The sequence below is a fragment of the Nipponia nippon genome, unplaced genomic scaffold (genome assembly GCF_047370975.1).
Source record: "Nipponia nippon isolate SJK-2023a ecotype South Korea unplaced genomic scaffold, ASM4737097v1 scaffold_3, whole genome shotgun sequence".
Lineage (NCBI taxonomy): Eukaryota > Metazoa > Chordata > Aves > Pelecaniformes > Threskiornithidae > Nipponia > Nipponia nippon.
This window is the reverse complement of record NW_028262347.1, coordinates 81489972-81507554: the sequence shown is the minus strand read 5'-3', so window position 1 is coordinate 81507554 and position 17583 is coordinate 81489972. Positions and strand designations below refer to the sequence as shown.

General features: G+C 35.6%; 1 protein-coding gene across 14 annotated transcripts in view; it reads right to left on the bottom strand.

Moving 5' to 3' along the window:
* Positions 1 to 17583, bottom strand: part of CCDC91 (coiled-coil domain containing 91) — a 163654-nt gene that overhangs the window by 26816 nt on the left and 119255 nt on the right. For 13 of the 14 annotated variants that reach the window (XM_087767389.1, XM_087767388.1, XM_087767394.1 and 10 more), the window contains one exon: positions 8665 to 8778. The exons of the other annotated variant lie outside the window; for it this stretch is intronic. In XM_087767389.1, coding sequence (XP_087623515.1) covers positions 8665 to 8778 — 114 coding nt within the window. The remainder of the gene's footprint in view (positions 1 to 8664; positions 8779 to 17583) is intronic. 14 annotated transcript variants of the gene reach the window in all.

Genomic DNA, 17583 nt, shown 5'->3' with positions numbered 1-17583 from the left:
GTTTTTTGTAAAGAATACTTTTACAATATGATAGAACAACGACCATCAACATGACAAAGGATAATGCAACCATGTCCACAAAGCAAGTAAAAAAATGTATAACTTTTACTTAAATGTTTCAACTGCACAAAAGATTAGATCAAATACAAAGTAAGGGGTAAACCCAAGACATGCTCTTGTGTACTGCTTCTTCATGAAATATGCAGAAAACAAAACCATATGATGATACTTTTTTTTTAAACAAGAAATTCCAATAAAATTAAAACTAATGGAAAATATTAACTTGCATCTTTGCAAGTGCCAAACATCTGTTTCAGAGAAAACCCAGTTCAATTATTTATTTGACACTACTGTAAATAATTATTTTAAAACACAAAATGAACAGTACTGTAGACATTAAAAAAATCAGCCACAGGAATAGGAAAAAAAATTAAGCACAAAGAGAAAACAGTGCATAAATGTCTTGTACAAAATCTAGTATGAATAAGTAACCATAAAGAGAAAAAGAATCCAAGTAATTAGATTATTTAAAATGTCAAATGACCCCACAGTAAAAACCCCCAAACGGATAACTCCAAGAGTAAGAATTCCTGTAAAATAACTAGGAAAATTCAATTAAAGTTCTACATTCCAGGATAAAGCTGACATTTTTGAGGCACTTGTATTCACACTAAAATCAAATGGGTCTTTTACTGTTTATTTAAAGGGGTACTGTATATAGCTCCTTATGCAAAAAGGGTTGTAAAGCACTTCATTGATGATTACAGAAAGAATTTTCAAACAATTCCATATGGAAAAATAATGAACAATTACACTAAGGCCACATTACAGAAGAGAACAAAACTTAGAAGGGCAAAATCCTCTCAATTTTGTGACCACATTTTAATTGCTCTAGATGGATACAGGATAAACTAACACAAAACTATTACTACTGTTTTATTTTGCCTCCTAATATTTTTGCAGATATATACAATGGACAGAAATACCAACTATTAGGAAAGTAATAACTGCACTGCTAGGACTCAATGACCTTCTACTGAAGAAAGCAGTAAAGAAGCAGAAGTGAGAAGTGGTTGACCTTGTGACCAGAGGACTAGCCTAGAAAACACATTAGGCAAAAAAAAGGCCCATGCTGCCAAGGATCATACTGGCCCCTACAGTATCTCCATCTGAATGGCCAATTTATGAACTGACTGATTCCTCATACAGCTTATGCCATAAATTGGAAAAAGATTACTCTACGTGCTTCAAAATGACACTTCTATGACCACTTAGGAAAGGAATTATATGTAACAGCAAAAGTCTTATAATGTTGCTATTCCAGAAAACCTAGTTATAAATAAAAGTGTTTTCAGAAGCCAATGTGCAAAATCAGAGAATCTGACATAGAATGAACAGAACCCCCACAACCATCACTGTATGATATTTTTTAAACAAACCCTGGAGTTGTAAAATATCATATTTTAGTCAATAATTACTAAATTGCTGGGGCAATTTTTGTGGTGTATGGCTAAGCTATGCATTCTTGCTTCAGTTCTCACTGATGAAAGACTAATGAGAGACTGTGACAGAAACTTTAAGTTCTCTTTTGAATCCCATGAGATGCAGTAGGTCAGACTGTACTTTATACCTGTCAGAATAAAGACGATTTGAATTTGACCTTCAAATCAAATTTCATGTTTCCTACTGTTCCTCCACTCCCCTACAAGATTTTAAGTTTACTAATCTTCATCAGGAATGTGTAGTAAAAAATAATAATAAAAAAAAAAAAATAGTAGACTTATACTGGCAATAGTTTTATCACAGATTTTTTTTTTACTGGACTTATTTGGTACTTTCTGATTTTGAGAAACAACTGAATTGGTCTTATTTTGCTTGTTTTTTTAAATACACAATACTGCCAGAAAAATTAAGCCTGCTTGCATTTCAGTTGTCAGTCTTAAAATGTGATACACCCTCCTTAGAATTAATACATTTAACAATAATTGTAACTTACCTGCAAACAAAACCATAACTGGTCGTTTCCTTGAACTCAACAAGTTTACATTTGTAGTTTAAGACTTGAACTGACAGTAGCAATTGAAACATTAAGTATATAGCAGTGAATTGAGTGTGAGACCACTTCTAGATTTTCTTTGCCTGATACTGAAATAATTTTACAGTTCATGACATCTGAAGTGAACTGGATCAATTACAGTGCATAAAATAAAGTACGCAAACATATTTTTGCAGGATCAGGTCTACAAGGATATTTTCCACTGGATAGTCCATTTGGACAACTAGACCAAAAGGTAACAGGTAATTTCCTTTTCTTTCATATTTATTGCAGGGGAATACAGCATGAGTTTTTTGCCTAGCTACTGTACAGTAGACCTTTGGCTCATGAAAAGTTTAATGATACTAGTATATGCAACCAACAGGAAAGAAAAACAAAAAATACACAGAGGCTAATTAAGTATAAATATTAATAATATACTGAATGCCCATCTTTTTCTTTATTCTACATGCAGTTATGGTATATAAAGCCTCACAGAAATTAGTAAAGGAATGTAGAGGCAGTTGGACTAGATGATCATTGTAGGTCCCTTCCAACTGAAATATTCTACTCTACTCCATTCCATTCCATTCCATTCCATTCCATTCCATTCCATTCCATTCCATTCTTCATACGGAAATATTTACTTCCCAGTATGCTTTACTGTTGGAATGCAGTTGGATCCACGCACCATTTCACTTGCTAGAAACACAAAATGTTGTATGACTGCCTAGCTAAAATATATAAAAAAAAAAAAAATCCCCACTTATTAGTTGTTGGCATTGAAGATCTCAACTATTTAATTTGAAAATACTGAATAGACCAAAATTCACTGAATTCAATCTTTTCAGACTTTTGGAATTATTTAAAAATTGTTTTTATTAAGTTGCTTTTCTTGCTTTCTAACTGTAAATTAGTTAAAAAAAAAATCGCAGCCAGTCATATAAAATGTAACTATCTTTCGGGAATTGTCTTCATAGAACAGCAGGCACTAAACTCAACTGTGTAAAAAGAAAAATCTGTAGTTCCACATTGTGAATACAAAGAAAAGGCCAAAACATGGCCTTTAGGAATGCCTTCATTACTACAAAATTAGATTAAGAAGCAGGGGAGATTAACATACTCCAATACTGATTTTATTTTATTCAGATACTACTTTCCTGCTATTTTACAATTTATTTTCAAGCTTATTTCCTGTTCAGAAATTAATCATTACTCCTGTAAATCAGCTGGCTTGGCTTCTCTCAGAGCAATGTATTCTGAAAATTCACCTTTACTATCTTATAACAATTCCTATCTTCCACTCTTCATGGACTGGTGCATCTTGTGCAGGCTGTACCTCGTTTTCTTCACATCTTGGATGTGAAAGGAGACAGAGCATAAGCAAATGACTAGGGCAAAGGTGTTGTCCAAACATTACACAGGAAGTTAACATACTTCTCTTGTTCTTCCACTCACATATTTGGAATACTTTTAACATACCTCCAAAATTTCAGTCAATCTTGTAACTACATTGCACACAGGAGCAAACAACAAACATGAAAGTTCTTGCACTTTGGGACAAAGCGATGTTTATATTCACATAATTCAGCACTAGCAAACTGAAGCAAAGAGTGTTCAGTGAATGGGCCAAAGCCCCACATGAAGTCCATACAAACTGGAGCAGGGATGGGCCTAGCCTGTATTTATATTCCTAACAGAGTATCATGTACCCATTAATCAAGTCTTCAACCAAAAATATTACAAAACCAATACAGTTCTACAAGTCAGTGGTGGGGCACTGCTATTCCTCTGTCTCATAGTCCAGGGATCATAGTTTGGGAAGTGCACTACTAGGCCATAGTTTACATGCCATTAGACTCTACCTCTTGCCCTGATGTCCACGTAATAAATACAAATATGAATGTATACACACACATACACCTAAGAGCCTACATACGCAAATGTATGCTACCACATCAACGTGATGTTTTAGCAAAACCATATTGTTAACCCTTAAAAAAACCCCAGAGCTCTTCCACCTAATAATGGGGAACCCCTTCACATACATTCAGCATAAAAACAAACACTAGAATTTTTAAAGAATTAATGCAAAAAGCTGGTAAATGCTTCCCCGTTCAATCAGTAACATAGGCATAGTAAGCCTCAATGGCTGGCCTATGTGATTTATTGTATCTTGGGGCACTTAATGTGCTGGGGCCTGTCACAGTATTGGCTGTTTTCAGAGCAGTCAGATGACCAAAGACCACAATGCAGGGCCAGAGGTTATAGGATTATGAACATCAGGCAACAAAAGACAATACTGACAAATGAGCTAGTGAATCTTGAGCTTACATCAAAATGGATAGACTTTGGATACTCATGGACAACTGCTTCCTTACTCTTTACTCAACTCACTCTAACCAAACTGAAAGATTTTGCTTCCCTCTACATCCATGTCTCATGGATATAGGTGGCACACAATACTGCACTGTATCCATGCACTGGATACAAATCAAGAATAACATTTATTTTTATGACAAAAGTGAAAGTAGTGCTTTGCCATTTAATTGTACTTCAGTGCCTATCTCCTTTTTACCTGTGTGCTACACTTCACCTCTCTCCCCTCATTTCCCACATCACTAGCAGGAAGGTAAAACATTGTTTTGCCTTCCTGATACTTATATGCAAACAAGGACATATCAATATTACAAGGTCAAATACACCTTCAGGCAATTAATAAAGACAATTTTCTGGACATAATGTGGATGTACCTTTGCTGGAGAAAGCAAGTCTGGCTAATAATTGTAGCAAGTGTATTCAAATTTGACTCAGAAGAGTTCTTCAAAGTGTTATGAATGTTTATATAAACCTCTACAAGTTTGATAGCTATGGAAGACGTCTTTGAACAGATATGACAGTCTTATTCTATTTCAGTTTTGAAGCACGCTTCAGAATGGTGGTGGTTATGAAATAATCATGAAATAACAGAGAGTCAAGTTCCTGATTGAAATTTCCTTCACATCTTAGATATCCAGACTCTTACATCTTAAGATGTTACCTGTGGCAACATAAAAAACATTTCTCTAGTATAAAATTCTTCATTTAATATAGAACAGAGAAAATAAACCTAAGATTGCAGTACATAAGTTGAACTGTTGCCAATATAGTGCTATATATCTTTAAAAACTTGGGATTATATTTGAAGTATGAAAAAGGCATAACCACAATGCATGGCCCATCTTTCATTTATTGCATGAAAATATATGTTGTCATCACAGTTTTATTTTTTCTGTTTTAGCTTGCAGTGTCCTTTAATCAAAGGTGAAGAATTGCCAACAAATTCTCCACTAGCTTTAGAGACTTTGTTTGGCTTGAATACAGAGCAAGTTAGGTTTGTTCTTGTCTTACGTTGGGCATTTTAGCATGATGGTATTGTTGCATTATTTTCCATTTCTTCTTCTCAATGTTAATCTTACCAACCTCTCATTTTTAGTATTTAAAAAAAGTGCATTGAAATTTGCTTGTTTGTGCATGAGAAAATATGAACAAAGAGACTATAAATCATCTTTTGTTTCACTGATACGGAATGTGACTCATTTGTGGGTAACAATGTCAAACGTGTAAAACTGCTTAGTTTGAGTTATTTATCTGTGAAAGTCTTTGAGATATGGTGGATCTATAAACACCCTAGGTATGGAAAAGTTTTATGCATATGACATTAAATTATTTAGATAAGAATTTTATCAAAGGCAGGCCATTCCGTTTTCTCAGCTGTAAAGAATTCCCATTGAAAGATTACTGATCAGGAAAGAAAAGGGTTGAAAAGTGCTGTGTAAGGACAAAGAAACATCGATTACTTGCTTTTTGCTAAGTAACTTTTTACTAATTCAAATAATCTCATGCATATGTCCCATATAAAAAGTGACTGTTAAACTGTACATAGGTTGCTGATCCGCTGGATTCGTGGTTGGTAAGTCTCTGAACACTTAAATTGTATAGTGTCTTGCCTCTCAAAAGTAACCACTATTTTAGCACTAGCATAGCTAGTATATAACTGAAGTCAGTTTTGGAACTGCAACAGGAGATTTCTACTGTTTACTTTCATTGTATATGTTATGTTGACACAAATGATTTCTAAAAATAAGTATCAGATCAATCTATTTTTAAAAAGACTCATTCACAATCAATTCTTTCTAACTCAACATAAATATTTACTATTATATATAGTACAGTATAATGCTGGCCTACATTTATAATGTATTGCAAAACTTGTGGGATTGCGAGATCCAACTGTTATAAACTGTTACATAAATTCTTCTAAGAATCCAAGTACAAATACAACTGTAAATGCTCATTAATATTTTAAAATATTTGTAGCAAATACATAACTGGCCAAATACGCAACTGATTTTCTTAAATTGATATCACAACTATTATACTTTTACTAAAAGAAAGCTTTAATGGAATAAATGACTAAACAAGTTACAAGCTACTTTGAAAACTGGTATATACTGCATTTACCATGAGTGATGAAATGTACTTTGCACTATTACAAAATAAGCTGGATAAGAATCTGTTTATGAGTCTTTTCCTGAAGCACTTAACCACTGCTAACCAAGTACAAATGCTGTTGTGCCCATGTCCCAGGGTTGAAGGATTCTACAAACCTATTTTCAAAACAATGATGACATATATACGGTGTACACTACCTTTGCAAGTGCATAACTGGGACTTCCCCTGACACTCAAAAGAAAAAAAAAAAAAAACAAACCATCACTGAATCTCAGCCAGGAAAGCAAGGCATTTTCCCTGAGTTCCTTTTAGGAATTCTTTCCATAAGCTGCTACTTCTTAGTATAGTCCATAAAGTATATTTATTACTCTGACAGGTGCATGGGCTTTGACCAAGGTCCATTTACTCTGCCTCTTATGTAATCATAAAGAAGCTATCAGGCCAAATGATTTGGAGTTAAAAACATCTTCCACTCTCAACTTAAATACAGACAGACTTTATAAATCCTATGCCAGAAAAAGCTAGCTGTCCTTACATAAGATTTTTTTTTTTTTTTAAAATGAATGGAAATATGTGTCAATTGATCAATAAGAGAAAAAAGTTGACTGAAATACTTTGACATTCAAGAGCTCTATGGAATGAATAGAAATGATGTTCCTACTAGATAAACCAAAGAGGATTTTGTTTTTTTGAGGATGATATTTTCATTGTTTCACTGATTAGTGAAAACTTCACAATGACAAGACAGACTAACAGTAGTCAGACAATGGAATAATGGCAATGAGCTCCAACTGTGTGTACATGGAAGGAAAATGCAAGAAAGTCTCCATTCCTGATGCAAATGGAAATTTAAGAGATTAAGGACAGATGAGTTGCTATTGAAGTGCCTGCAGGAAATTACTGTCAATCAAAATGGTGTGATCTAGCTGTCAAGTGAGGAGTCTGCATTAGATGGACTAGATGACCTGCACTAGTGGTCCTATTGACCAATTCATTTATGATACAAGTTATTTTAATAGTAGACCTATTTTCACTTTCCCCACACCTTATCCTTTGTAAATGACCAACTTCAGATATAAACAAGTGCAAACATTCTTATGGATTGTATTTTCCCTGGATGTCTGTTTAAATGTCTTTGCCAATAAGACCCATACTGCCAAATGTAAACTCCTCCAGGCACAACATAATGGAAGAGAGCTCATCCAATACTAATCTTAACTAGTAGTAGAGTGAAACTTCTGAATTTAAATCCTATTTCCCATAATATATTCAGCCCATAAAAGCAAGGAATAGAAGAGGCCAAACACATTCTTTCTACTTCTTTCTCAGGACAACATTACCAGTTAGATTCAAGCTTAGTGATTTTGTTTATTGAAAATACTGAAACAACTGAATTTGATGTCAGGCTGCTACCACCATATGAAAGAGGCTTTTTTAAATTATTTTTTTGTTTTTACTTTTATAAAGAGTCTCAAAGGGGAGAAGTGTGTTAATTTTTTCTGCTCCTACTGAAAGTGAATGAAACTGTCTTTTAAGTTACATTTTACTGTTTATACACAAGCATTAAACTGCAAGCATATAGCATTAACAGAATACCTGAAGCTAAGTTTCAGAACATTAAAACATTTCATCATAACAAGACCAGTGCACTGGCTAATCATGCTCAATAGAATACCAATATATTTTCACGCTGTCATATAATATGGGTTGAGAGGAAAAGTTAATACCTTTGTGTGCATGCAAACTGCACAATAAAGTTCATTTGTGAACATAAAATAGGATCTGTTATTGATACTGAAATGCTTTCAAGGAACTGAACTCTGATCACAATTTGAATTTGACAGGCAGCATTTATGATCCATCTTTAAGTTAATGTAATAAGAAATAATGTAAATTCCAACCAACGTATTCATTTCTGATTTTCTGCTTTTTGGCTTGTGATGAACTTAAAATTCTATAAATACACATGAAGAAATATATCATAGTAACAAATTGTTTGAAAAAATGAGTGAGAAATATGAAGACATAACTCCTGATTCTGTTTTCTTGTGCATTTTAAGACAGGTTTCAGGATTAATAAACTTCACCAATTTCTCACTGCATGAAGTGAAACCCATTAGCCACTGGTAACTCACCCTTTTCTGCTCTTTAATATATTCCATCAGTTCCGCTCTTGTCCTTTTCACTGCTTCTTCGATTGCCTTTTCACTTCGTTTTTGCTCCTCCATTAATGCTTCCTTGACAATTTCCTTTTTAAAAGGAAAACATGTAAGTGTAAATATTAAAACTATTTCACAAATGTAATACAGGTCATCCCTTTCCTTCCTACTAAAATTTTATCATGACCACACTCCTTTCCTTCCTACTAAAATTTTATCATGACCACACTCCTTTGTCAATGATAGTTATCCTAAATGTATGCAGTATCTTTAAAAAAAATTATAAATTCTGTACTTTGATCACTAAAGGGCCTAAAGAAGAAAGAAATAATCACTTTAAAGCTTTCTGAATAGATACATAATGTTCCCTGAGAGCAGAAGAAAAGGAAGCAATACAGAAGCAGAGATGTACTAGTTGCTATTAATAAAATAAAACAGAATAGAATAGTTCCAGTTGGAAGGAACCTACAATGATCATCTAGTCCAACTGCCTGAGCACTTCAGGGTTGACCAAAAGTTAAAGCAAATTCTTACGGGCATTGTCGAAATGCCTCTTAAACACTGATAGGCTTGGGGCTTCGACCACCTCTCTAGGAAGCCTGTTCCAGTGTCTGACCACCCTCTCAGTAAAGAAATGTTTCCTAATGTCAAGTCTGAACCTCCTCTGATGCAGCTTTGAGCCATTCCCATGCGTCCTGGCACTGGATCCCAGGGAGAAGAGATCAGCACCTCCCTCTCCACTTCCCCTCCTCAGGAAGCTGTAGAGAGCAATGAGGTCACCCCTCAGCCTCCTTTTCTCTATATTGCATGGCTCTTCAAAACTTACATAAGGGCTGTTCTAACCACGATAACCAGAGTCCTAATGACAATAAATTTGTTTCCAAACCTTGGGAAATGCCAGGGTCATTCTGTACACAGCAGTAAAAAGCAACAATGGACACCCACTCACCCCCCAAATTAGCACTACCCTACACCAAATCTGGTTCAGTACTAGAAATGCATCACAGCAGAGAAATCCAGGAACCACTTCTTAAAACACCTCTATCACCTCCAGGACAACTTATGTGTTTAAGTTGTCAGCTCAGGAAACAACTTCTGGACCAAAGCCACTGTCCTAAAACTTAAGTCCCAGCGTCCCAAAGCCACTCATGAAATAAGTAATAACATTATTTAGCCAAGTGTTTTGTTTCCAAAATTCAGGAAAATGAAGCGATAAACATAAGATTCCTGAAAATGAACAAAAAAATGTAACATTTTCAGAAAACTACAAAACATCCAGTAAAAATAACCACACAATGTTAAAGGATTTGGAGGGGAGACTGAGAGGGATACCAAGAGTGTCTCAGAAATCAGGTAGTGGCCTTCGCAACTCCTATGCTTTTGTGCTAGATATTCAAAAGTGGAAGTATCAGAAACACTAGTGGTGTGCCTGCAGAATGAAGCAGGGATTTGTGACACACACTTCTATTAACAGTATCACCAGGCTTTCTTAGTGCATTCACATTTAGCATAAACAGAAAGCTGCAATCAGAATTTCATAGGATGAAATTTATTATTCTTTTCAAAGAATAAAAATACAGCATATTTGTGTTCTTTATAGCTATTTAGAAACATTATTTCTTCAGAAAAAAAGCCAGTTTGGTTTTTGGTTTGTTTTTTTTTTTTGGCAAGAAGCTCCACAGACCTTCAAAAATACATGCGTGAAAATTGGAGAAAAAAACCTGATAACTGTTGCAATACTCAGAGGAATTGTAAATGATGTTGTTACATTATTTTTTTCTATGGGCCAAACTTCACCTCCCCTGTTACTGTACCACAGCCATGCACCACAGAGAGAGCTGAACTGAGGATCCAGTGCATAAAAAAATAAATAGGTGAGCAAAACAGATAGCCATTGAGGCCATGTTGCAGTTGCTCTGAGGGAGGGTTTGGAGGGCAGCACATGGAGAAAAAGAATCTCAGTTTCCCCTCTAAGAGCAGACTTTCACAGAACTCAAAGAAATGCAGCCATGGAAAAAATGGAAATTAAAAAAAATAGAAATAATGGAAAAAACAATGGTTCACAAAAGGAACACACAGGACTTCTAGTGTATTTGAGCTGTGGCCTGACCAGTGCCGAGTAGAGGGGGATGATCACTTCCCTAGTCCTGCTGGCCACACTATTTCTGATACAAGCCAGAATCCTATTGGCCTTCTTGGCCACCTGGGCACACTGCTGTTATTAACTAAATATTAAAGTATTATTGCCATTATTGATGTTATTAACTAAATATTAAATCAGAATAATGCCTACTAAGCAACACAGTTTGTACACAGAAAGTAAAACTAAAAACCGTTTTTCACCACTTCAGTAAGAAAAAAGATAAAAATCAAGGATAGCTTAATGTATTTTTTTTTTTATTTAATTATTCACAAGCTTTCAGGCTCTGGTCAAAATCACTGAGTCTACCTTGTACATACACTGTGAGGCTTAGAAGAAATCAATTACTTTGCTGCAGTACTTAAAGCATTTGATTTAAAGTATTCAGTTAAAGCACCACACTTATCTATATGGGAATAATGACTAACATAAGGAGAAATACATAACTTTACAAATGTTTGTGAGATAGAATGACAACCATTTTATTGCTTTGTTTACTGGTTTAAGAAACATTTGTCAGTCTACAGTGACAACTGCTTTAAATACAGAATCTCAGAATGCTAACATGCATTCTTGGTGCTTTACAATTCTGTCTTCTTTGCAGAAAGTATTGTTGCAGGAACTCAATGGTTTTGAATGGATTCACTCTGGAAAACAGGTGGAATTCTATGCTTTTGGAAGCAGAAGATATTTATGAAGTTACATAATTCATCTGTATGTATAAGAGTGGCCTTTTACCATATGCTATTAGTGTACGAAATGAAGAATACCACTACTGTATTGAACCAAATCCCATTTTTTTCAAGACTCTTCAGTGGAAGTGTTTCAACTGAAAAATACAGTGTTACTTCTTAACTTTAGCTATTTACTCCTTTTCAGTCAAAACTGAATAGTTTCTGCAAAACTATACTTTTGCTATCTTTATAACAGAAGAAGTCTAAAATCCAAAATTTGAAATGCACAACTAGGTAGTCTCCACTGTTCTGGAATATAGCAAATATGAAAACCATAGCCGTGAAAAGTGATTATAATTTTTTTCTATTTTAATTCAGTTTACCAAAGAAAAATCCTGAGACAAAGGTCTCTCTCACTACAGAACTCTGGCAAGACTAACAGAAAAAGTACCAGAAATTTACATATTATAGAAATATGCTGCTCTTGTACATATATTCTCATGCCAGCTTAATTTGTCAAAAGGTCCCAAAATACTATCTTGTATTAGAATGGAAAAAAATCCCATCATTTATCCCATTAAACTCTTAAAATCAAAGTACAAAACTGACAAGGTGCTATATCTTACTATGTAGAAAATTTTACATCAATAAAATACTTACAATCAATTAAAGGACATTAACTTTCCTTGATGTCATGCTACTTGAAACACTATCTGAACAAAGGTCCAAATAAAAATACAACTACATTCTACAAGTCTATTAAAAAATGCAAGAAAACAGAAACCACTAGCAATACTTTTATGGAAGTATATTTTATTACACCAAGATTAAACCAGAAAAAATAAAAGTGGAAAGAATTCTTTTCCATTTACAATGGCAAGTTCCCAAAATTAAGACCAGTATTAATTCTCTGAAGAATATACAGTTACGGGTAACAGTGAAAGCAAAGTTGTATAACATCCTGTTGAGGCAATAAGCAAAACACACCATAACTATGCTAGTTTTCACTCTCTGTTATCAATACTTATTTCAAGAGCAACAAGTTGATAAAAAAGTGTTATTTTCTAGCATAGTAGACCCTTATTTGTTTTATCATAAGGAACAAAAGATTACTGATTACTTCTATACCATTAAATAAAGAAGTTGCCTTAACTTTTTACTTTCTTTTTTTTCCCTTTGTCGCATTCATAATACTTATAAAGAGTTTTATAGTAAGGAGACCCAAGGGTGCTCTTAGCTTCCACAGAAATTCAAAAAAAAAGGAAGATTTAAGAATTCAGCCAAGTCCCTCATTGTTTTTCAGTGCCTCACTCTACACCATAAATGTTAGTTTTTCTATATATTCCCAGCATCCAGCAGTTCAGAAAAATTTGAATAATCCTGAACCAATGGATATTCCAAAATCCCAGTATTTGAAAAAGCAAATACCTCTTCCAAAAGGTACCGGGAATATCTAGTATGTTGAACAGCTATTCCCAGTTCTTTAACCCCTGTGTTTAATTTTGCCTTACATAGATTTTCTAATTACACAGTGGATGACTAAAAATTTGAGTGAGAACAATTGCCATACCACATACTAAGTTTAATTTTAAGAGAAAATAGTAAATAGAGCTTTACTTTAGTAAAGCCTTTGACAATGTTACCCACAGCATTCTCCTGCAGAAACTGGCTGCTTATGGCTTGGATGGGCGTACTCTTTGCTGGGTAAAAAAATTGGCTGGATGGTTGGGCCCAAAGAGCTGTGGTGAATGGAGTTAAATCCAGTTGGCGGCTGGTCACAAGTGGTGTTCTCCAGGGCTCAGTATTGGGGCTGGTCCTGTTTAATATCTTTATCAGTGATCTGGATGAGGGGATTGAGTGCACCCTCAGTAAGTTTGCAGATGACACTAAGTTGGCCGGGAGTCTTGATCTGCTGGAGGGCAGAAAAGCCCTACACAGGGACCTGGACAGGCTGGATCAATGGGGTGAGGCCAGCTGTATGAGGTTCAACAAGGCTCAGTGCCAGGTCCTGCACTTGGGTCACAACAACCCCAGGCAATGCTACAGGCTTGGGGAAGAGTGGCTGGAGAGCTGCCTGGTGGAAAAGGACCTAGGGGTGTTGGTCGACAGTCGGCTGAATATGAGCCAGCAGTGTGCTCAGGTGGCCAAGAAGGCCAATGGCATCCTGGCTTGTATCAGAAATAGTGTGGCCAGCAGAACCAGGGAGGTGATCGTGCCCCTGTACTCGGCACTGGTGAGGCCACACCTCGAGTACTGTGTTCAGTTTTGGGCCCCTTACTACTAGAGGTGCTGTAGCGTGTCCAAAGAAGGGCAACAAAGCCCGAGAAGGGTCTTGAGCATAAGTCCTATGAGGAGCGGCTGAAGGAACTGGGGTTGTTTAGCCTGGAGAAGAGGAGGCTGAGGGGAGACCTTATTGCTCTCTACAACTACCTGGAAGGAGGCTGTAGTGAGGTGGGGGTCAGTCTCTTCTCCCTAGTAACAAGTGATAGGACAAGAGGAAATGGCCTCAAGCTGCACCAAGGGAAGTTTACGTTGGATATTATGAAAAATTTCTTCACCAAAAGGGTTGTCAAGCACTGGAACAGGCTGTCCAGGGAAGTGGTTGAGTCCCCATCCTTGGAGGTATTTAAAAGACGTGTAGACATGGTGCTTAGGGACATGGTTTAGTGGTGGCCTTGGCAGTGCTAGGTTAATGGTTGGACTCGATCTTAAGGGTCTTTTCTAACCTAAATGATTCTATGATTCATCTACCACACTCTAGTTAACCAAAAGTACTAATGCATCTTCCAAATATATAACCATTTATTACTTCATAATACAAAATTAATATAGGGTACATAATGAAACTGAAATCTCACTATTTCAGATACATATTAATGACACTTATCATCTGAAAATTATCTCAACAGTCACAGTCTGCCATGACAATGGTAATTCAACAGACAGATAATGTAGGCATCAGACTGGACAATCTCATATGATTGTAGACAAATACTTTAGTGGGCTTCATCCCAACATTTGTATTTACCAGACTGCTGGTAATACTCCAGAACACTTCTTATTTTTGGTGATTAAACTTCACCAACCATACTATAGGATGAATCATATGGTTCCATTTCTCTGTGATTTGAATGTCTGTTTCTCAACTGAGTTGAAACATTATCCTGCTCCCTAAATTCAGGAGAAATGAAACAGTACAAGAAAACACACAGCTTTCTTCCCAGGCTTATGTCTTAAAAAACAGACATTACAACCACTAACAACACTACTGAACTGGCTGATTTAGTTTGCACTGTCCCTTACTTGCAGCTTACAATGAGCAAACACAGACCTGTGTGTAACAATGACAGACCACTCAAGACTATCAAAAGATGGCTTTGCTGTGGTATCAATGAACTGGGAAGAAAACTTTTATCCTTTCCACCCAGTTTTCAGAAGACTTCAAAGAGCAAACATCATACAACAGCCAGTCCCCTAGCCAACTCAGTCACGTATTTTTGCCCTGTCCTTTGAATTAATCACTGATATTATTTTTTCCTTCTGTGAAAAGAATCTTCACTCCTTCTTCTATATGACTTTTCACAAAGTGCTCTCTTCTAAGTTCTCAGAGTCCCCTTCTGTCTTTGCTGTATTTCTGTCAGTCATTACACTAAATTATCAACTGACATGAAGATAATTGAAATTGTGATATTACCTATTACTACTGTTTAACAGTCTTAGCTGCACATACATCCTGCCAGTGTATGTGCTTACTTCTCCTTCATCTCTTTCATTGCTCTTTCCTGTTATGCTATATCTACCTTTAGATTTTATCCTAATTTAGATTTTGGTTGCAAAGGTAAAAATCGGCCCTTATTTCATATTTAGCTACAAAGGGTACAGCATTATTTGAGGCTCTTAGTGTTATTTTCATAGATTCAAGAAAATGTGAAAGCCCAGTTTCCCATAAGAAGCTGAGGAAGAGCACTCCACAAATGGTACTTGAGGTGCAACTCTTGTTTTGTTGGAGTACTACATTATAGTCACAAAGTTAGCTTCTTTACATGACTTTATATACATGTGCTTGACACCAGTTAGAAGATCGTAATACCTAACAAAAAATAAAGTTATTCCAGTACTCAATTTTCAAATCATATTCAACCATCTTTTAGGAATCACAGTCACGTAATCACAATATATATATCTGCAGGAAGACAGAAAGAAAAAACAGTGTACTGTATATACCAAGGAACTCCAGTCAGTATTTAAAAAAAAAAAAAAAAGGGCCATATGATGGTCTGCAATTTTATAGGAAAATTCTTTTGTTTCCACACAGGGATCAGGTGGCAGTACTAAATTTTATCTAGGAAATGCAACCACAGACTGCAATGTTAGTGGTTTTTCAGAAAATAGTAACCCTCAAATTATAATGTCTGTGGTTATAAACTGCTACAAACTACTTCTGAAGTCAGACATGGTTAAGTCTGCATGCAGTGTCCTACTCCTTTTCCAGACTTTGCAAGCATATTAAAAATAAACTGACCTAATGACAGGGATCTCTTTCCACTCAGTGCTACTAAGTTGTGTGCTTCCTCACACACTCAAGATTATGCAACATTTTTTTTTAAATGAAAAATGTTTTTCTGTGTTCTTATGGAATCACCATGGTCCTCACAAACACTAGACACATTAATGTTTTTGCAAGAAGGTGGAAAACCAAGAAAATGAAACTGAAAATATTGGTTGGATATTCTCTGGAGAGAAATGTAAGCAAACTCTCTCACTGAAAGCTGAACAACATAGTAAAGGCAACAGAAAGTGGAGAAGATGTCCTTTGAAGAGCAAGCTCTTTTCCAGCACATTAGGCGATACTATATTATCAATAGTGTACTTGGGCTGAAATAATGATATTGAGAAAAAAAAACCCAACAGCTTCTTGTATGAATCCACAAGATATTGAACATGAACAGGAATGTTATGATAGTCCAAGCCTGTTGCTGAAAAAACCCTTTTTTTTCTTCCAAAGATCTTCCAACACTCTCCCACCCAATCAAAAACCTACAAGTCTAACAAAGTTATTCCTGGAATTGCAATACCAAATATGCCATTTTGCTGGGTACTTCAGAAACACAGAATAAATGGAGTATTTAAAAGTCTGCCTCCCCCATAGGATGCTGTAACCTATGTGTTAAGATGAAACAAATAACAAATGGACAAAGAAAGACTGATAAACTGATACTATTTTGTATTCTTTTAACTGGCAATGCACTCAATGCTTTGTATATCATAGATGAGAAGAGTTTTGAGGATGTATTTAAGGATGTCACGTGGAAATCCTCCCAAGTACAAAAGCATCATAAAAGAAGGGAAAGCGATGCCTATATCATGAACGTTTTCTAGGTAAAAGTTGATGTCCTAGTAAGAAATACTATAAATAGAGTTAATAATGATGAGAAAGAGACAAAAGCAAACTCTGAAGCAGAGACAAAAAACAGTTTATAGCCTATTTAACAAAGAAAGAGTGACGGAAAGCCCAAAGTAAAGGGCTGGAAACTGATCATTATGACAATATTCTGAAAGGACAAACTATAATTGTTAGGACAGAAAAAAAAAAAAGATGCATTAATAAAAATACAGGAAAAGTGCAAGCTTGCATGAAGATTGTGTCTATGTTCTTAGATATGATATGTCATCTCTTACAGATATGATGCCTAAATGACCAGCAACATGTAAACAATTATATTTACAATTAGATGTGAAACAAAACCATGATACGGTCCAGATCAACAAGCAACACAGTTGGTGTTGAAGGTGCCAGAAAGTATTTGGAGAGTGGGAAAGAAGAAAGGAAAGACTAAGAGATCTATTGAACTTCAAGTGATAGTGATGCATTCATAATGTGATATCAAAGAGATTTATCAGTGTTTTTAGTGTAGACAAAAATAGCGCCCAAAGTGAGCACGGAGGACAAAATGAGTTAGGCTTCCAAATTTGGTATAAGCCAAGAGGCAATCATGCACGGAAAGCATAAAGCAACTATCTAAACCTAGGGAGGCAATAGTTCCTGATCCTGCTAAAGAAGCATAATAACATGGGGTACCA